This window comes from Nelumbo nucifera, chromosome 5 (assembly GCF_055504915.1).
Source record: "Nelumbo nucifera cultivar China Antique chromosome 5, China Antique-T2T, whole genome shotgun sequence".
Taxonomy (NCBI): Eukaryota; Viridiplantae; Streptophyta; class Magnoliopsida; order Proteales; family Nelumbonaceae; genus Nelumbo; species Nelumbo nucifera.
This window is the reverse complement of record NC_142653.1, coordinates 47068795-47081033: the sequence shown is the minus strand read 5'-3', so window position 1 is coordinate 47081033 and position 12239 is coordinate 47068795. Positions and strand designations below refer to the sequence as shown.

The following is a 12239-nucleotide window of genomic DNA, read 5'->3' as shown; positions in this document are numbered from 1 at the left end:
ATTTATCTTCACTTTAATACATGTTTTCATATTTGAAATGAACCATGTTAAGGTTTGTTTAAATCCCAAATGAGGTTCTTTTGTCCTCTTTTCTTTTACAATTTATTTTGGTTGTTTTTGGATTGTTTTCCCTCTCTTTAATGTGTGTTTTCAGATATGAAGTGATGTGTATAATTAATTCAAGTGGTTTAGATGGTTATATTAGTGGTTTCAAGAAACTTGTTTGTTTTGATTATGGAGATGCCTTACCTATGATCTCTTTTGTGTTTCTACAAATGCCGTAGTCAAGTAGCTGAATTGAATTTCCCTGTTTTCTTCTTTCTTAGTTTCTTGTGTTTGTTGAGAAATAAAGCATTGGGCATGGGGCATGTGTTGATGTTATCTTTCCATTGAACATGCTGATTTGAACTTGTACATGCTTGAATATATCTATTAGGAGACTTTAGCATACTATTATTATTATTATTATTATTATTTTGTTTTGTTTCTCCTTGCTACTCTTTATTTTTTTTATGCTCCTTCCTTGTCGGATGCCTTTGGAATGATGCTTAGCATAGGAAGGAGAAGTTAGTGCCTTTGTTCTCTATGTCGTTTGATTCCCATGGATTGTGGACATACTAAGGGAACTAGTGCATGTTTCGGTGATGAAAATTTTACAAAGATTAGAGTTTGTTTCAAGGTTCTTGAAAGCCGGGAATGTTGGGACAACAATTTGATTGTTATAGGATCAATTACGAAGTGCGAAGTATGTGTCTCACATTGATTTCAGGCCTAATAGATGATGTAAATATTAATTTAGGTTTAATGTCAATGCTGGAATTTGTGCTTCCATCTTGCTATTCGATCAATACCATTTTGTAAAGCCATTTATCATACTGGAATCCTACTTCACATGTGCACTCTTAGGTTTAACAGGAAAGGAGTATGTTGATCTAGGTCTGATTTCTAAGCTGAAATGGGGAGTAGTTTGCTTTATGCTGAAATTTTGTTTTTGTTCATATGTATAAATGCTAATGTATAAATAATGAAGTGTTTGATGGTAGGTTTCTATGCTGAAATATTGTATGTCTATTTGTGCTTGGACATAACATGTTTTGGGACCACCCCTTTACTGAAATGTACTAAGATTCACATATTCAAGAGAATAAAATTTTAACTTAGAAAAATCAATAAATCATTCTCAGAATAGCAAGTAAATCTAGTTTGTTTCCTATAAGCCTAGATAGATCTCAAATTGGGTTGCATTTGCAACTAAGGAGAGGGGTGCCTAACCTCTTCGCTTCCCTTATTCAAAGAACTCTTGAATTTTTGTTTCTAGGCTGCTGAAATAGTGGCGTCCCTATTTGTCTAAAAATCTGAACCATTTAACCTAAAAAGACGACCCATTTCCTCTTAAACAAAAATGGGCGCTGACTCTATTGGGCCCACTTTTTGGAGCTTACACAGTTGGATCATCTCCCCATTGGTTGGGGAGCCAAGATGTCTTCGATGGCTTGCTAGCATGTCGGATATACTATTGTTGGATGGTGAGGGGTGGTTGGACTAGAGGAGCATGAGTAGAGTGTCCATTGTATTTCCCTTGGCTCACAATGGGGTGACTACCTTGTGGGTGGCCTTCTATCGGGCGCCTCACCTTTTCCAGTCTCCGGGTGATAATGTCCAATCTATGAAGGACCATTTTGAATTGGTCCATGGTGACCAAGTTCTGACTGTTCAAATTATTGTCATGTTTATTAACCATTGTTGGAAGCTTATTTATGTTAAGAGTTCTCTTAGAGAAAGTCATAGCAACGTATCCCACAGACAGTGCCAATTGTTGCTACTAAGGATGGGCTGAGGGAAACAAGGTAATTTCACTTCCTTAGCAGAGGTTGATGTGTCCAATCTTGTGAACAAGAGATCACATGTCAAAGGCCCCGGATGTTATCTTAGTGGCGGAGACTTCGTCGGTCAAGTTAGTCGAGTATGTAAGAGTGCTTGGACAAGGTCCGAGGTGAGAGCTCAAATGAGGTCACTCAAAAAAAAGAGAGCTAAAGAGTAGGAGTGAGCAAGGTGCTTTACTTGGAGAAGTGGACCTCTATTTATACTTCACTTTGCCTAGGGAGTGCTTAAAGGTGGTTGGCAACGGGCGGCCAAGATAGCATTCAGCCATTGCCACATGGAACCAATCTAGGCCCTTCCACACACGCGTACATTAGATACAAAACCATAACAACCTGAATCTAGTTCGGACAATGACAACAACAATTGAAGCAAAATGGAGGGAGAAAGAGAAGTAGGGCTGTTCATAAGAAAGCCCAACCCGATCAAACTGACCAACATGGACTGACCCAACCCGAGTCGGTCGGGTTTTCATCAACACCGGTCGGTTTCGGGTTGGTCAAATTCATAAACCATATATTGGATCGGTTTTGGTTTTTTTGTGTGAAAACCGAAACTGACCCAAACTGAACCGAACCAATTAGTCTTCTAGTTCGGTAGTTCCTACTTAACTAAATTGTATCTATCCTAGTTTCTATAATCTTTTACACCAAATAGTCAACCCATTAGGCAATTACAATTAGAATTAGGTATCCTTTTTTACCTAGATTAGAATTTAGAAAGTTATCCTAATTTCTATAGTCTTTTACACCAAATAGGCAACCCATTAGACAATTACAATTAGAATTAGGTGTCCTTTTTTACCTAGATTAGAATTTAGAAAGTTTCTTGAAATATAAATATTTCAGCCTTCTTTCTATAAAACGGTTTGACTTTCTATTTTATTGATAACTTTTCTCTTCTCTTCTATTCTCTAACTTGGACTCTGAATTGAATTCAGATGGCTGAAATGATGGTCAAATAAATTTCCTTCTTGTTCTAGGCTTCTCTGTTCTTTTTGTACAGGAGCAAAACCGAAACCAACCGAAACCAACCCAACCCGAGTCAAACCGATCAAAAAGGTTTTGCCTATCAGTGGGCCGGTTTCAATTTCCACCTTAGGTAACCCGACTAGGTCGGGTCGGTTGGGAAAACCCCAATAAATCAATCCAACCCGACCTGTGAACAGCCCTAGAGAGAAGAATAAAGGACAAAGAGAGAGAAGCATCGAAAAAAATAAGAAGGGACAGAAAGAGAGAAAAAGAGAGAAACTTTTATCTTCAAGCCACCAAGAGTTGTGGTGTGGTTTTTCGGGAGACGAGGATTAGGTTGAAGGAGAAAGGACGGGGACAAAGAAGATGGGAGAGAAAATGACTTTGAAATTCAATTTGAAGGAATAAAAGCTGGAATAAAAGAATTTTTAAGGCATTGTTTGGATAAACTTCTACTTTTATACTTTTAAAAATATCAAAGTATTAAGTAAATACAATATTTTAAACTTGGTATTTTTTTCTTTCAAACCTGTTTGGAAAAAAAAATGAAAAGTATGCTATCCAAAACAGAAGTATAATTTTTTGTTTGGCAAAAGTATGTCCCTTGTTGTTTCCGGTGATAGTTTCTAGTGGTTTTGGGGTTTGAGACCAATAATGGTAGTTTGACTCTAGCAGCGACAAATAGAAATTGGGTCGAGAGTTTTATCAAGGGGTGGTTACACGTGACAACCTGTTTGCACGAAAACAAAATCATAATTTCACCAAAAGCACAGTCATTATTCGTGCTTATTGAGGTTTTTCATACTTTTAAAAGGATGAAAGCAAAAAGTATAAAGTATATAATAAACACTATGTTGTGTTTATCGTCTTTTTATACTTTCAAAAATATGAAAATACTTTATAAAAGTCTATCCAAACAAGGCCTTTAATTCTTTTTTTAAAATTCACTCTTATAAATGGGTTGTATTCCATTATATTTTATAATATATAATACTTATACGTTCATTTATAATATATAAATAATATTATATATATATATATAATTTAACATTATATACATAAATAAATATAATATATAAATATAAATATATATATATATACCGGTCAATTCAATTAACCATCGGTTTTTATATTGGTTAATTGAAATTGAACCAATCGATTCAATTAACCAAAATTTTCAATTCGATTTCGTTGATTCAATTCAATTTTTCGTTTGTTTGGTTTTTCTTGCTGACCCCTAATTAACATGAACTAAAATAATACTAAACCTAATCCAACTAATTTTTATTGATGACCAAATGTGCGATTAGAACAATGTTGGTGTGTATTTAGAAAATTAGGAAAAGAAAAAAAGGTCATAGAATGGGTATAATATTACCACCTATTATGGTATTCGCAAAGCAATTTACATCTGTTCCCCACAATGTCCCATTGTTCATCCAGATCTTGTATTGGGAATATTTCTCAAAGACATCATCGGGAGATATTTCTAATATAAAGTTGGAATGTGTTGTGGGGTACAGATGTGAAATCTCAAAAACAAGTATTTTGATTGATATTGGGGAGACTGAATCAGCCCCCTATAATATCCCATAGTGCATTCCCGCGGTGTATTGAGAACATCTTCCAGAACATAACAGAAATGTATTGTGGGTTATTGCGGGGGGTTGATTTGAACTTGATATTAAATCAGTTTTTTATGATGTATCACAAAACTCTTAGACTCAATTTAAAAGGAATAAAAATATAAATATATACAATATAAATACATACAAAATAATACAGATTTTGCACTCTACAAATTTATATTTTTACTCCTTTCAAATTGAGCGCCTTAATTTTCCAAGCCCGTCCGTAGAAAAAGGCTGGGCTCCGATAAATGCATGAGCACCAGTGATCAGGCCATCCGGTTTTAAAATATAGACTATTAGAGATCCCCTTGAAATTTTTAGGATTTTGTTGCTTCACCTTCTGTTTACAACAGCTGATGGGAATTAATGCTGATGGGAACAGCCCAGTCGAAATCGCCAGATACCAAGCCGGGTTGTTCTGCAATAAAGCTACCAACCCTCCACAACTGACGATGTATAATACTCATACTGGTGATATGTTGGTTTTGAACATATCGCTAGAAGGCCAATTGACGTTATCCATGTTGGCTGCTGTAAATTGTTACACGAAGGAAAATCAAGGCTCATCGTGGATTATATTGCCAAATGCATACAGGTACTCCAACGATCGAAACAAATTCACAGTTTTTGGCTGTAATACACTTGGCGTCATGTCTGATTACTATTCCCGAAAGTTCCATTTCGGGTGTCTTTCATTCTGTCCTCCCGACACAGAGGTGACAAATATTTCTTGTGATGGCATGGGATGCTGCCAGACGGTGATACCAAAGGCTCTGGATTCGTTTAACCTAACACTTGACAGTTACAGCCACGATAGTAGCATAGCCTACACCAGGAATATCAGCCAATGCAGTATTGCATTTATGTCCGACCAAGAGTGGTTCGTTTCAAATAGATCCAATCTATGGAATTTAAGAAATGAGGTGGATTAACTTCTGAGTATTGGCTTAAGAACTCCAATAATACTTGATTGGGCAATTCGAAACATGACCTGCGAGGAAGCACTAAGAGGAATCCCGTCCGATTATGTGTGCGGGAACAACACCAATTGCACAAACTCCACGAATGGCCCTGGATATCTTTGCCATTGTAAGGAAGGCTTTCGTGGGAATCCTTATCTCTCCTATGGGTGCCAAGGTATCTTTCTTTAATTTTACTTTTATAATTTGTTCTCTTTGCTAAGATGAGAATGAGTGAACAAAGTGTAAATTCACTACATTTACTTCATCTACAAAGTTTTATATAGAAGAATGTAACTGAACAAAATCAGACCCAATCCGTTGATGCGTACGTGGAGGAATCATGTGCTAATTCATACACACGAATTTATTAGCATAGGGCTGAAACAAAAAATCACGGCGTTAGATGTAGCAGCCCCCACCAACACACGAATTTCCTGGATTGTGCATGTGACAATTCCTTCTCACTCTACACTTGATTAGTTTTCTGCTCAATTTATTATATGAACACAATTGCCTATGTGTTTATAGAGAATATTGTGATGCCTATGTATTTATACAAAATATTGTTGTATGATACATATTCCTCAAATTAGTAAATGTGTACACGTGGCAGTGCCTTTGATGAAGGTAGATTTGTTTTGTTTCATAATTTTATGAAGGTAGATTTAGTTAAGCCTTATCTATCTATTGACGATAAACTGTAGGGGCTGTAGGTGTTATTTCTCTTTTATCCCCATGACACTCTTGTTGAGAAGACTCTTTAATAGATCTTTTTTATGCAATTATAAGTGAGCAGTTTTTGAATAATTATAAGTAGACAGTTTCTGAACAATTACAAGTGGGCAATTTCTAAAGTGAGAGTTAATGACATATATACCCTCTTTATACCTGTTATATGATTAGACAAAGTCCATTGAAAATTCCAAAAAAAAAGGGATTCGCTCTTTTATAGGTAGTAAAGAAAGGTGAAAAGGATAAATAAGAAAATTGATTTCTCTATTAGCAACTTTGGTTCATTTGTCATAGGATCAAATCCCATTGCCCCAAAAGAAAAAATAGAAAAAATATCCTTCTTTTTACGGCTATCTTAAAAATCTATTTAAATCATTCCAAGCTAGGCTGAATGTAGTTTATAGGACAGATGTCACAAAATTTTCTTTTTACGGCGGTCTTTCTACTCCAACACCTTATCAGTTTTCCTCATACTAAACCTGGAAGCATCTGCTGTTTCTTTCCTTCTTGTTTTTATGAACAATGAGGGAATTAAGGAAAGGTGCCATCAGTAGAGACCGCAACTGGTCGAGGAATTTGGTATTTTCATATTTCATGCCCATGTGAAAATATTTTTCGAAAAGCTAAAAGCCCTTGTTTTGCTTGCTTTCATTCGTTCCAATTTTAATGCCTTTTGACATCATTTTTAATAGCCACTTCAATGGAATTAGAACTTAAAGACCTATAATCAGAAATTTCTGATTTATTCAACATCGTGTTTACTTAATTAAATTTGATTTACGAGTGTATTATGCTCTTTTCCTTTTTCTTTTTACTATTTTAATTTATTATTATGAATTTAAGGACTCAAAATAGTGATCATATTGTTGGAAAAAACCTATAAATTTAGGGTCGTTAAAATTTCAACTTTAATAACTGAAATAATAAATTTTCATTATTATTCGATTCCCCTCCAAAATACATGCCATTACATTATAACTTTCATTTTTATCCTTCAACACTTAGGATAATGTTAAATCTATAGCATTTATAACTTTTGATCTAATGCTCTGCTTAATGTCGTTCTTCTTGTAGACATAAATGAGTGTGAAGATCCAAATAATAATCCATGTATAGGCCATTGCACTAATACAATCGGATCGTACTATTGCTCCTGTCCAAAGGGCAGCCGTGGTGATGGTAGAAAAGACGGACAAGGTTGCAAACCAGAGAATAAAGCTTTTCCTGTGATTAAGGTCATCCTGGGTAATGTGCTTATCCCATTCAATTTTCTTCCAAGCCTTTTAAATGCATTTTCTGCATATTCAATTTCATTTGTTATGGACCTTTTTAACATAAACCGTGGGAAATTATTTTCATGAATGCAATAATATATGATATATAATTATTTGTTTCAGTATTATGCTGAAAACAATTTTCTAAGTCATCAATACGTAATGGCTTGACAAAGCACAACTTTAAATGCAAATTTTCATCAATCATCAAGCTTATGGTATGATATACCACATAAAATTATAGTTTTTACATAATTCTTGAAATTGACTAGAAAGAATATTGTATTTCCTTTGTATCTCTTGGTTATACTTCATCACAAGCAAAAGAAAACTGATGAGATTAAGAGAGAAGTTCTTTGAGCAAAATGGTGGCCTACTTTTGCAACAACAATTATCTTCCAATGGGTGTTCAACGGTCTTGAAGATCTTTTCAATAGAAGAGCAAAAATTGGCAACCAATAATTATAATGAGGAATGCATCATAGGCCGAGGTGGATAAGGTACAGTATATAAGGGCATTTTACCTGATCATCAATTAATTGCCATTAAAAAGTCTCTAATGATGGATGAGAGCCAAATTGAGCAATTTATAAACGAAGTTGTCATTCTCACTCAAATTAACCACCGAAATGTGGTAAAGCTCTTGGGGTGTTGTTTAGAAACTGAAGTACCCTTGTTAGTTTATGAATATGTATCCAATGGAAACCTTTTCAAACATATTCATAAAAATGGTGGCATCTTGCTTTCATGGGAAGACCGGTTAAGGATTGCAACAGAGATTGCTGGAGCACTTGCCTATCTACATTCTGCAATTTCTATACCAATCATTCATAGGGATATCAAATCCACAAATATATTATTAGATGAAAATTATACAGCAAAAATTTCTGATTTTGGAGTTTCAAGGTTACTACCCGCAGATCAAGCTCAAATAACTACATTGGTTCAAGGGACATTAGGGTATTTGGACCCGGAGTATTTTCACACAAGTCAATTAACAGAGAAAAGCGATGTTTATAGCTTTGGAGTAGTTCTTATAGAACTTTTAACAAGTAAGGAACCTCTTTCTTTTAAAAGATCACAAGAGCAAAGAAACTTAGCTATATACTTTATTTCATTGATGAAAGAAAACCGTCATTTTGAGCTAATTGAGAATCGATTTGTGGATGAGGAGAATACTGAAGAACTTGTTGTAGTTGCTGAGCTTGCAAAAAGATGCCTTAATGTAAAGGGTGAAGAAAGGCCAACTATGAATGAAGTGGCATTGGAGCTACAGGGATTGAGAAGATTAGAAAAGCACCCATGGGTTGAAACAACAGAAGAAGAGAGCATGAATTTATTATATTAACCCTCAGAGCTCCTACCGCTAAGAAATAATGTTGGTGATACATCTGAGCAGTCCTCTTTGCAAAAGGATATGGTCTGGTCAATGAATTTCCCTCGTTGATATAATCTAGGACATCCTTAGAGTCATTGTTATTTTTCTAAGTGCATGGAATCTGAAAATAATGTAATGTTATGTTTGCTGAATTCAAAACAATGAGTTGTGTATATGTATAAATACAAGATCCACCTTAATTAGTATTTATAACATTAAAGGTATATGACTATCTTTATAAATTACACATTCCCATGTAATTATGAGATTTTCATTGACAGCCATTACAGCAATATAGAAATAATGACTTAATTTTTTACTTAAGCAATTTATTTTATCAATAGAGATCTTTTATATCATGAAATTCAATGAACCCTTTGCTTAATATACAAGGTAGTTGGATTTGATCAAATCATTCCCATCACTCAACCCTTTGCTTATTCTAAATTAATTTGAAAAATAAAAAAGGTAGAAGATTGAACCAAGAAATGCTAAAAAAAAAAAAGAATCCAAAACTTAAGACAAATAAAAGGAAAAGAAGAATAGGAAAGCTTACCTCCCTTTTCTAGCCTGGTTATCGAGTATTTTTATAAGTGGCCCTTCTTGTATCTTTCTTCTTTTCTGACCGTGTAACAATTTTCTTTTCTATTTCCTTCTAAGAAAGGTTACCTCCCTATATATAGCCTTGTTAATATATCTTTGAAGAATACTAAGAAAGTCTAAGGTTCGTACCATCCCCACCCCCGAAAAAAAACATAAAAAATAAAAAATAAAAAAAATGAAAGCCTAAGGTTGATTAGACCTTACACATCACTTCCTACAACTTCTTTTTGATCATGCTGAAATGTTTGTCTTAATTTTTTTTATGTATCTATTGTTATTATTATTATTATTATTATTATTATTATTATTATTATTATTATTATTATTATTATTATTATTATTATTATTAGGATAAAATATAAAAACCTTCCTTAAAATTTCTGACAATCATAAAAACTCCCTATATTTTCACTTTAGTGAATACCTCCCTATATTTTTATAAAATTCAACAAATACCTCCCTTCCGAACATTGTTCATCTTCCTCACGATGCACCTACACCGGTCATCGGACGCATGCCAAACGAAAATAGAAGAAAAGGTATCAGACTTTTTAAAATCTCAAAGGAGAGCTCTGATCTCCTTCAGTCGAGTTCAATCTCCCGCTCCTTTCCTCTATATATTTTCATTCAAAGAAGACTAGCCTTCTACTCTCTCAAATTGTCTGTCTGTCTGTCTCTCGATGGAGGCTCGACTCAAGATGCGAATTTCTCGCATGTTTCGTTCTTCATTTGGATCTTGAAAGCCTCGAAACATATCAGATGTTATCGAAAAACCGATTTTCGTAGCTCAAAACAGCCGAGACTTCCATCTGCTTGAGCCTTCGTCTCCTAAGGTTCAAATTCTTCCATCTATGTGTAGACCCAGATGGTCGGAAACAATGGAGGTGGTGTGGAACGAGAGTGTCACAATCGCTCCAAAGGAGGTGTTACAGAAGTCGAAGGTATCAGAACATGGCCCATGTTTCGTGTCGAGTGATATGGGAGGAAGAACATGTCCTGCGTCACCCGTTTTGCCACTAAGTTCATTCTATAGTTTTGAGGAATTTCAACCAAATGAGAGAAAGAAAAGGTCGAAGAAGACTCGGAAGACCCACAGGAAGTACAAGAAGAAAGAGAGTTTCTACCATCTCAGCTCCTCGTCTACAAAAATTAATGGTGGTGGGTGGTTCAGCAGTGAAGACGAATTACACGACGAGACAGAGACGTTTTTCTCCTCGAGGAGCTTCTCTTCTGATTCCTCGGAGTCTCGTCACCTAAACAAGAAGAGTTCTCGCCGGAGATTAGAAGTCAAAGCTGAACGGAGAAGAGCAGTGAGAAAGAATTCTGATATGGGATGTTGTACGTTTTCCAGTATGGGGAAAGTGCAGGAAAGTTTCGCAGTAGTGAAGCACTCCAATGATCCTTACAGTGATTTCAGGACATCAATGCTGTAGATGATCATCGAAAGCAGATATTTGCAGCCGAGGATCTCGAGCAGCTTCTGTAGTGCTTTCTGTCATTGAACTCCATTCATCATCACAAAGTGATCGTCGAGATGAAATTTCTCATTTTTGCTGTTAACTTTTGAACTCCATTCATCATCACAATGGGGTGACTACTCTTTCTGTTTTTTCCTCTCAAACCTTTGATGGGTTCTTCTTCATACTTCATTTTCATTGTTTGTTTCTTTGCTTTCTGTTCCTCCTTCGATCTAATGGTGATCAGTTAAAGAAAAAAGACAAAGCAGACGAGAAGCTAACAGGAGGGAGAATAATACATGAAGACACCTAACGGAACAAATATAACAAAACAAAAGTGGAGATATCAATGGACGCTTGGCCGCATTGGGTATTACCATTTTTAGTTGGCCATGGAAAGCATAGCTGCGAAGAAGAAGGCGGGTTATGAGGGATGGGGCCAGGAGGGAGAAGATCAAGCTGAACAGCCGGATCAGTAGAATCCTGTTTCTCCTCTTCGATTTCATCTGCATCCCTTAAAGCAGAATCCCGTTCACCAGCTTCTAGTTTCTTGTCCTCTCTACTGTTAACAATCCCAACACCTAAGCCCATGCAAAACCCTAGACATTTGGCGCTAACCTTATGACTCTTGTCCGCAAAAGCGAAGGCACTGGAGGCGTCTCCCAATCTCAAATCCAACTCCATCACTCTCTCGTACAGAATAAATACTCTGCCACCTTTCTTCATCTGTTAGTTATTTCAGTACCCATTTTACAAAAGGGTAAAATGGGTATTTTGAAAAAAAAATTATGCGTAAATGTTTTCAGTCTGAGTCAGTAACGGAATGGAGATTTTCGTCAATTTTGTTAAAAAGTTCAAGGGAGGTTTTTGCTAAAGTAAAATTATAGGGGAGGTTTTTATGATTGTCAGAAATTTTAAGGAAGAATTTTGTATTTTACCCTTATTATTATTATTATTATTATTATTTGTTGAAATTAAGAATTGGAGGGTGATGGTAGAATGCAATTTTAGGGTTTACATGGAGGGGGAGGACAGTGGTAGTATGCTTTATGGTGAAGGGAAGGAAAGATTATATAGATAATAAGAGGAGATACACTCCAAATCTATTGCGTTTGGACTTAGACGATTTTACCTTCAAATCCAATCATATCTCAACACATAACACTACAAGAAAATTGGGCTGCTAAGACAGTTTAGACTTTTGATCAGCCAATGCTCTTTAAGAGTACCACCATAGAAAAAACTAAGCAGTCTAAACTAAACTACTACCAAGAAGACATAAAGATAAAAATTGGGCAGCAGTCTTTTATAAGGGTTCAACTTTGGATATGGTATCTGAAAAACATCTGA

The 12239-nt window shown here is 35.4% G+C and overlaps 1 protein-coding gene and 1 pseudogene across 1 annotated transcript; both read left to right on the top strand.

Moving 5' to 3' along the window:
• The first annotated feature begins 8013 nt into the window (after positions 1–8013).
• On the top strand, positions 8014–8799 carry LOC104590985 (putative wall-associated receptor kinase-like 16). The gene has a single exon (XM_088888212.1). The coding sequence runs from the start codon at positions 8014–8016 to the stop codon at positions 8797–8799; it is 786 nt and encodes a 261-aa protein (XP_088744338.1).
• Positions 8800–9892: 1093 nt separating this feature from the next.
• On the top strand, positions 9893–11589 carry LOC148791523 (transcription repressor OFP8-like; annotated as a pseudogene).
• Positions 11590–12239: the final 650 nt, after the last annotated feature.